This window comes from Amblyomma maculatum, chromosome 2 (assembly GCF_055883805.1).
Source record: "Amblyomma maculatum isolate TAMU_Amacu chromosome 2, ASM5588380v1, whole genome shotgun sequence".
NCBI lineage: Eukaryota > Metazoa > Arthropoda > Arachnida > Ixodida > Ixodidae > Amblyomma > Amblyomma maculatum.
Window position 1 is genome coordinate 217570172 of NC_139345.1, and position 9825 is coordinate 217579996.

Consider the following 9825-nt stretch of genomic DNA (forward strand, 5'->3'; position numbering starts at 1 on the left):
TATCATCTACAAAGTGGCAATAAACATTATTATTATTATTATTATTATTATTATTATTATTATTATTATTATTATTATTATTATTATTATTATTATTATTATTATAATAGGGTCTCTCAAGGTAGTGCCGCTGCCAACATGACGCCCATTGAAAAAGCAATGCGCCGCAAATCGCTAGGCCGCTCGGCTCCTGGGGGCGGTAGAAGCTAGTCGGAACAGTCCGCTTTCTTCGTCTCTTCTGTCATTCTGTCTCTTGCGATGCCACCGTACCCAGCAAACCCAAATGCACGCCCGGGAATGCCGATGAACTTTGATGCGTTCAACGGAACGCTGGCTGAGGTCGATGCATCTGGTCGACTTTGTCGCCTGCAGCCAAAGCATTCGCTCCACATTCTGGTAAGCAGCATTGAAACCCTCAAAGGCACAGCCTTAGCCTCCGGATACGGCACCTCTGAAGGCCCGTTCACACTTGCGACTAGCAGCGGTCGCGCGACCGTTTTGGTCGAAATGCGACAGTCGCAAATGGTCGCATCGGTCGAAAAGCGACTGCCGCGGGCCGATTGGGCACTGCTCGAATTTTCAGTCGCGCGACTACTAGTCGCAAACAATTTCAACAATCAGCGAGGTCCCGGAGTACTCGCTCGAGCACCTTCTCAATGCATTTAAAGAATACCCCTACCTTTTCAACAAACGGCACCCGGAATTCAAAGGCAGGGAGATAGGATATATGGCCTGAGAGGAGATTGGAAAGATATTCGGACTATCCGGTAAATACCATGAACTTTTGAGAAATGGGTTTTTCACGCAGGTGCAACATTTTATATTGACACCACGGTGATTGACATCGTCTATTCGTCGTCGGCGTTCTCCTGGAAACACGAGAGCGCGGCATGCGTACCGGCTCGCCTGAAAAAGCTGGTGTCTGGCAGGCGGCAGCTACCGACGTTCACTGTCATCGCCCAGCAGCTCTCCTACACCCAACTCGTTCGGAACGAGAACAGAACGAGAAGGCGACTGTCGCAAGTGTGAACATCGGTAGTGGCGAGCTCCTCTTCTCTGGTCGCGCGACTGGTAGTCGCGCGTCATCTAGTCGCAAGTGTGAATAGACCTTGAGTCACCCGCGCAGCGAAGGAGTCGTCGGCGGATCCGCGCTGCTCTCCAGACGTGCGCCATGTGATGTCACTCGCTCCTCGCGCATGCGGAGTTGGGGCTCTCTCCGGGGCTCCGCGATTGATTTATTGATTTATAGGAAGGGAAAGGCGCGGTAACTGTCTCACGTTTTCTCTGCGGACACCTCAGTCGCGCTCTAAGGGAAGGGAGGAAGATGGGAGTGAAGGTGGAAAGAGAGAAAGAGGAGCCGTAGTGGAGGGCTACTGAGTAATTTCGACCACCTGGGGAACTTTAACGTGCGCTGACATCGCACAGCACACGGACGCCTCTTTGTTTCGCCCCCATCGAAACGCAGCCGCTGAGGTCGGGTTCGAACCCGGGTACTCCGGCACAGTAGTCGGGCATCTTACCACTGCACCTCCCCGCCGGGGTGTTGCAGTGGTAAGATGCTCAAACCTAGCCTTGTGTTGCTTCTGCAACAAAAAGTAGCCAAAGTACGTCTTGTGGCATTCATACTACATGTGTTAAAAAAACGGGAACGCTTCTTAATGAATTTTTTTTTCAACACATGCAAGTGAATGTGACAAGGCGTACTTTGTTTTTGTATATATTGCCGTGCCTTCCAATAAACCTTGTTGAAAGCAGCGCTTGTGCCGTGTTTCCTTCCTCGTCTGCGTCCTAGCTACGCTGTTGTATCACCCTGTTTGTTTTGTCTTTCTGTTGCCTTATTGTTTTGCTTAAACAATAATATTGTTCCTCTTTTTTTGCAGGCATAGCCGGCTACTCTGACGTGAACCAGCTTCCGTACACTGTCATCACTTATGGAAATGGCCCAGGCTACTCAAATAGCACCGACAACTTCACAAATGCTGATGTTGGTAAGCGGCTTCTCATTGTATAGCATTGCGTAGCTTGGCTTGAAAGACGCACTTTCTGCTATGGTTCGATACGGTTCACTCTAATTGCATCTTCAAGACCACAATCTGCCTTTCTGCGCAGCTCGAACGAACCACGTGCAGCGCTCGGCGTTCAAGCTTTCCGAGGAGACTCACGGCGGCGAAGACGTGGCTGTATACGCGACGGGACCCTGGGCGCATCTCTTCTCTGGCGTGCACGACCAGTCGTACATCCCCCACGTGCTCGCCTACGCGGCCTGCGTAGGACGCTTCGCCGGCGACAAGTGCGCCACACTTGTAGCCGCAGCCGGAGCTGGCCCAGCGTCGGCGCCGTTGGTTGCAGTGCTCGCCTCGGCGCTTGCCGCGCTGTTGCTCCGTTGAGTGTTGCTTGCCGCAGATTGATTTCTCGAATGCGCCACAGCAGGCAGATCACGTCTTCACAGACGGCAATTCCAGTTCATCTCAATTTCTGCCGTGGGTTCGTATTTGGAGTTTGCGTTGTTATCGAAGGTGTTACTTGTAGAAATTGTAGTGACATCCGATTCCGGTGTTTCCACCAGTCAGGTCACTCGAAGTCGGCGAGATAATGACGCAAACTCGGAATAGGAACTTTGTGCACACACAAAACAGATCTCGAATAACATGTCGGGTTGCAGCTTGAAATAGTTAGCCATAGAAAAAGTCAGGGCACTGCAATTGCCGTCTTTGGAGTCAAAACTCCTAATAGAGTAAAAATCCTAAACTAGATTTAGAAGGAGCACAGTTCAATTCTTTTACTCCTCTTAGCGTCAGGGTGGCGCTTTTTAAATTGAACTCACGGCGCTTTGGTAATGACGGAACAGAACTCAACTTCACACCGTTTTTCCGGGCCTTTTGCTTGCTTGGCCTTTCTGAGGGCCCACCGATGAGAGCCAGTTTTCAGCCTGTCAGCAGTCTTGCAGATGCATTCCGTTATAACCCGACTTTTACTTTTACATCCATAATGTTCGGCCCAGTACTTGACATTCATTGCCGCAAAAAGGCTATGATTTTCCGAGGATTGTTCAGTGTGTCTTTTGAATCGCTTCTCACACTGCCCTCTTAACAATAACAATGAAGCCTCTTGTTGAGATTGCACTTAAGTCAGCTTCTGGTTGAGAGGTTTCTACCTGTAAGCTGTCTCTGTATGTCACCTATGCTACTGACATGTTCATGCCTTTTTACTGGACCCCTTTACCTTACATATTTTCGACTTCGGTTGTGCCTTTGGTCCAGTGTATTATTTGTGCCTTACCTAGCATTTTGTGCGTTCTATAAACATCGCAACTGGACTCAACTCAAGGCAGCTAACTCGAGCATAGCACGGACGAATTTTAGTGTCCACAAATGCAGCAGCCGAAACCAAATGCATCACACTGTTTCATGTTGCATAGAAATAGGTAATGGTGGCCTCAATAAGCACCTTTCATTCTTGGGTCAAACCTGATTAGTCCCAATTCCTGCTCAGCGAAAGTGAAGCAGGGCTTATGCAATCTCGTAACTGATATGTATCGTTCCGAATCAGGTTTTTCCGGTGGAAATAATAACACCGACAGCATTGAGAAATCAGCCGCAGCCTGCATACCGTGTCGAAAGGCCTCCAGTGGTAATGTTTGTGACATAACCCACGCCATTCTCGTCTATCTCTATTGCTCAAAAGAGGCTCATTTACGGTAGAGGTTTCAATAAAACTCGGTGAGGACAACAGGCTGTACCAGTATATCAAACACACTTCGTCTGCTTTTACCATGGCTTTGATGCGTGCGCCATTTAGCAGTTTTGTTTCAAAGTTAGAATGCATGGACAGGCCCTGCCTGTCTAGGATGGTTCCAGTGGGATAATACGTTTAGACAAAAAAATGTTTGAAAACAGAATCGTAATTTTTTTTCCTTCTTGAAAGCTAGTTTTTGCATTTTTTTGGCGTGGGAGCCAATTTTAAAAAAGAAAAGCTGATGTTTTTATGTGGGAAATGAACCAGTAAAGCTATAATTCTGGAACAATTTCAAGAAGAGCCTGCTTTCTGTCCGTTTTCTGAAGAAGAATTAGATTCCAATTTCACATGCACTCGGTTTCAAAAAGCTAACATAAACTAAAATGTAATATATAATAAATTTCTGAGAATTTGCTGTCTTGATTTGTGCTGCAATACTGCTGTGATTTCTTTATGGGTGGAAATGCATGCTTTCAGTTTTACTTCACAGTTAGCGGCTGCCTACCCAAATAAAAATGTGTTACATATTATCCTTTTTGCGAGAGAACGTCAAATTCAATGAGAAATCGTCAGGTTCTCTCTTGCCGCTTTTTTATATGAAAAGTAACTCCGATGTGTAATTGGGCCCTGCACCAGGCCATTAGTGATACCTGTGGCCACAGAATCATTGTTGTTGGAGAGTTCCTGGGGAGTTATGTGACACATGGGGATTTTTATATATTTATTGACTCACTTGCAGGAAATAATTTCGATTGAAGAGCGAAATGCAAGGAGAAGGATGGTCCAAATAGTAACCACTGCCTTTACATGTTTTACTTGAAAATAGGCTTGTCCTATCTCTCTACGATTACTGTGGCAAAAGCAGTGCAAAGAACGGAGACAAGCAATGACGGCATAAGTGCTGGGCTCCACCAACAGACACCACAAACCAATACATGTGTTGTCATTTCTCGTCTCTGTTCTTTATGCAGCAGTTGTCATAACTCGCTCAAGTAGCTACTCTGCGTGAGTTTGCCGTTGGGTTGATGAACTTGCTTCAACAGATGGGTGCCGTATTGTTGCAGCAGCGTCAGCACAGCAGTCAGTTCAACGCATCACTGAAGCGCCATCAGATGCAGAGGTGGCTAACATTTGGAGACAGAGCAGGCACGTTTTGGCTTTGTTTTCTTCACTCGAAACGCTCGGCTCAATATTTCACTAAGTCTTGCGAAAGCAGTCGTATTGCTAATTCTCCCAGAAGGCTCAGCCGCAGCTCATTCGTTTCCGTCAATGCCAATATGATGGTGACAATTTGTATTGTTCATTCTACAAAAGCTTCCAGAATACAACAGTGTCCGCCGAGAGGGTGCACGAGGTTCAAATGCACCGGCGGGGACCGCAGCAAGTGACTCTGGACTGGCGGTGACTGCAGGAAAAGCTCTAAGGCAGAGTTGTGGTTTTTCAGCAGGGAGCACATGCATCGCGTGCTGGAGATGTGCTCATGGACACTGCAGTATATTCACCTGTCACTGTAATAGCCTTTCGATCCGCTTGTTTCTCTACCCAATTTGCTGTTGATCCAAGCACACCTACAACAGCCAAACTAAGCTGAGTGCATTTCCCTTTTGTCCATTTTCTGCATTTGAAAAGACTGAAATATAATGGTTCGTGCTCACTTCAGAATTCTTAGGACAATTCTCAGTTCTTATGTTGTTATGGCGTTTCAGCAATGGCGCCAGATGCTGGAAACGGTCTTAGAGAGGAAGTTCAGTGTTTCACGGCAGCGTTGCTATCTCTCTTATCTCCGACGGAGCAAATCTTGTGCCTTAGCATGCAAGTTGTGCATGCAACGGCCTTTGCCACAGCTATTTGAAGGCGTATGCATTGAGTTACACCTACCGCGTTGCGCAGACTTCGCTTGTGATTCTTAATGTTATAGAAAAGGCCAGATAAGTGCTATTTGTTGCTGTTAGTTTGACGTTGAATGTTTGTTTTGTGGTACAATCTAGCACGATGCTTCCGTGGGAACAGCACTGCCAGAGAAAATATCTGCTGTGCAAGGCCAAAACTGTGATAACCTCGCTTGTACGAATGTTTCGTGGGGCATTAAAGAAATTATTACTTCTGATGCCTTTGCTTTTGTGATTTGCTATCTTAAACTACGATATTAATTTATTTTCCTTGTTTCATTACACCTCATAGACAAGTGGGTACCAAGTCCTTTTAAAATCGGACATTAGAACAATGTGCAGCAGGAGTAAGGTGCAGTATCGCTTCCATTTGCCCTCTTTTTTTTTGTGCTACCTTCACTATGAATACACAACAAGTTATTCGTGTAACATTATGCATGTTTTATACAATTTTTATGGATTACATGTAAACAGAGTGAAAGGGGAGGGTGGCTGCTCCTGCCCCTGCGGGGCTGGGAATGGTAGACTCCCGCCGTTTGCGACTGGGGTTCGCCTGCCACCGTCGTGTACCTGTTGTAGGACATCATTGCATCTGTCACCGCTTCGGTGGGGGACGACTGATGTTGCGACGCACGTCTTTCTGCCTTTCCCTTCTTTGCTTTCTCTCTCCGAACGACGCAGCGGTGGTGGCTCAGCTACAGTGCCAGTAGCAGGCCCGTGCATTTTCTTTTCCTGCTTCGTACATTCGCAACAACTTTTTTGCAGAGTGAATACATGCAGTACAGTACTGTAGAAGGCAAACTCAGAAAGAAGCTATAGCAAAGACTCCAAAAAACCCGAGACCAGCCAAAGGCAATTAAGAGTCGAGTCATTTGAACACATTTTATTCTGTGGTGAATATAAGTGTCGACAGCCAATGACTACAAAAAGACGAAAATGCATTCGGAACACCAAGCCCATAGCTGTTTACCTAGCAAACACCTAGCTGTTCACGCCAAACTATATTCCTTTTATCATGTGCAGTGTGACCCCCACTAAAGCAGAGTCCCATTTTGAGCAGTATTTAATGTTTCGAGATTTATCTTCACAACGGGTGACAGTGATGAGTTGGTTGGGGAAGTTGGCCACTGCTGTACGCCTTGCAGTGGATCGCCAAATTCCCGTCTTCACAATACGGAACTCTGTTGTCATGCTCTTATGGCCACATTTTGATATGGTTGCATGTAGAACGTTCCAGATTCACTAGAATTTCCAACACAACTTCCTCCAGCACGAAAAGGCAGAGACATAAGCTCTCTTATTTTCCACAGTGCAGCAATGCTTCAGACGTTTTTTTACTTGCGCTGCTCATCCTGCACAAGCTCCGAATTCTTTCAAGGGCCATGAACACATATTTGACGTCTTACCATTCTCCCACATTCGCGAGTTATATTATTGTTCGAACACAGCGTGACTTAGACAAGGACGAAAGGAACGCACACACGGACGAGTACTGTAGTCCGGATGTGCCTTCTGTTCCTGTCTATATCGTGCTGCTATTGACAAATGGCATACCAACTTACCGACGCATCAGTTCTAACGTGTGTCGTATTATCCCAGTACAATATCATCGCTAAATCTTCATTTTTCTATTTCGTTTATTCTTCGTCATCGAAATCAAGCATAGTACTGACGTCCTTCTGCAGTGCAGGTTTTCAGCAATTGATGCAACGTACTCTGGATAATCTTATTCTTATTGGGATGGAACGCTTGCCAAATGAGATTAGGATGGAGCGCATTCGGCAAGCACTCGCAGATTATGACTAGCAGTTCACTGGTATCGCTCAAGAGGAAAGTATACAACAGTTCCGTCTTACCTGTACTCACCTATGGGGCTGAAACGTGGAAGCTAACGAAGAGGGTTTTGCTTAAGTTGACGATAACTCAGATGGCTATGGAACGAAAAATGGTAGGGGTAACATTAGGAGATAGGAAGCGTGCAGAGTGGGTCAGAGAAATAACTCAAGTTACTGACATTCTAGTGGAAATTAAGAAGAAGAAATGGACATGGGCAGGACATGTAGTGCGAAGAGAGGATAACCGATGGTCGCGTAGGGTAACAAACTGGATTCCAAGGGAAGAAAAGCGTAGCAGGAGGCGGCGGAAAGTTAGGTGGGCGGATGAGGTTATCAAGTTCGCAGGGGCCAAGTGGATGCAACTAGCACAGAACCGGGTTAATTGGAGAAATATGGGAGATGCCTTTGCCATGCAGTGGGTATAGTCAGGCTGATGATGATGATAATGACTCTGGATAAAGCGGAAATTGGGGCGAGTTGGTACACACCCATTTCACTCACAGCGCACCAAGACATGACTAAAGACGAAGAACGAAACACGAACAAGCGCTGACTATCAACTGAAGTTTATTGAAGAACGAAACATATACTCTGAAACAGCTTTTCACTACAAGAACGTTATCTAAGCCGCATGTGGGAGGAAATATTGTCACGGGTTCTTTCGCTACCCGGACGGCAGTCCAGAAGGACAGGGTCAAAGGACAGCGCAAGAAAGGAGGCGCAGGAGGCAGAGAACAGGCGCTTGACCAGGCAAAGCAGCGGCGCCCAGAACCACGAGCACTTCGCACGATCTTCGTCTTCTTCCCCCTCCAGAACTGACACGGGTGGCACAGATGACGGGTGACACGGGTGTTATAAGCGAAAGTTACGTAGGGAAGAATGTCGTCCCATGTGCGGTGCTTGACGTCCACACACATAGATATCATGTCGGCCATAGTCTTATTACAGCGCTCAGTGAGCCCGTTCGTTTGGGGGTGGTATGTAGTAATTCTGCGATGGTGCGTGCTGCTTAAACGCAAGATTTCTGCCATTAGCTGGGGCACGAACGCGGCATCGCGATCAATGATCAAGAATTCGAGAGCACCGTGACGGAGGACGATGAACTCGAGGAAAAACATCGCTACATCAGCCGCTGTCGCAGAAGGCAAAGCTCGCGATTCAGCATACCGCGTGAGGTAATCCGTGGCAACAGCAATTCAGCGGTGTCCCGAGTTGGACTTCGAAAAAGAACGGAGTCATAGGCGGCGGGATGGGGTTTTAAGAGTTGTACGAGCGGAGTCTTACGTCTTTGACTTTTGCGGGAGGTCCTGGTATAGTGACGAACAGTCTTAGCAAGTTGAGGCCAGTAAAACTTAGAACGAATTGGTGCAAGTGTTCAGCTGTACTATCCCAAATCTCCGGATGTTGGGTCGTCATGACAGGCGTCCATAATTTTATTACGTAGGTCAGCCGGAACTACCAGTAGCCAAGACCTCGCACTCGCTGCGAAGTTCTTTTTGTATAGAAGATTGTTGCGAAGGCTTATGCGAGTAGAACGCTCGAGAAGACGCGTGGAATGGTGCCTTTTTGACCTTCCAGATAGGCGATTCACAGAGTTCAGGATCAGGTCGCTGCTGCGCTGCCATATCGACCGTGCTTATGGTGTCTAAAAAAGCGTCTTCATACTCGCCGTCTTGATCGTCAGATGCTGATTCTATAGGGGCTCTCGAGAGGCAGGGGCTCTCGAGAGGCATCTGTGTGTCTGCGAGCGGAGTTATAAACTATAGTAGCATCGAATTCTTGCAATCGAAGGGCCCACCGTGCAAGTCGCCCTGAAGGGTCTCTCAGAGTGCTGAGCCAACATAGAGAGTGACGGTCGGTAACCACCTGAAATGGGCGTACGTACAAGTAGGGCCTGAACTTATTAATCGCCCAAACTACAGCGAGGCATTCTTTTTTCAGTGGTCGAATAGTTAGTCTCTGCCTTCGATAATGTTCTATTTGCGTAAGCGATTACACGCTCAGTCCCGTTCTGATTTTGAATGAGCACGGCTCAGAAGCCCTTGTTGCTGGTGTCTGTATTAACTTCAGTCTCGGCGTCCTGGTCAAAGTGCATGAGTACAGGGGAGGTCTGTAAGCTTTGTTTAAGGCGGTCGAATGCAAGCTGCTGTTCATCCGACCACTGGAAGGCGACGTTGTCTTTCGTGAGATGAGTAAACAGTGCATTAGCAAAACGTCTCTGCAGCTAACCAAAAATGAACCTGATATCCCTATTGGAAAAACCAGTGCCACTGGGCCCCAGCGCCCTAGCGCCATACCTGATTATGGGCCCAGTATCCTGCTGGAGCGAACGCGATGGTTAGATGGCATCCTCGAGGCACTGCAGA

At 47.2% G+C, this 9825-nt stretch overlaps 1 protein-coding gene across 2 annotated transcripts in view; it reads left to right on the forward strand.

The window, feature by feature from the left end:
- LOC146201299 (alkaline phosphatase-like) overlaps positions 1-2518 on the forward strand; it is a 157172-nt gene extending 154654 nt beyond the window's left edge. For both annotated transcript variants that reach the window (XM_084595752.1, XM_084595754.1), the window contains exons 7-8: positions 1881-1988; positions 2110-2518. In XM_084595752.1, the coding sequence (XP_084451878.1) occupies positions 1881-1988; positions 2110-2387 (386 nt within the window). In that variant the 3' untranslated portion in view covers positions 2388-2518. The remainder of the gene's footprint in view (positions 1-1880; positions 1989-2109) is intronic.
- Positions 2519-9825: the final 7307 nt, after the last annotated feature.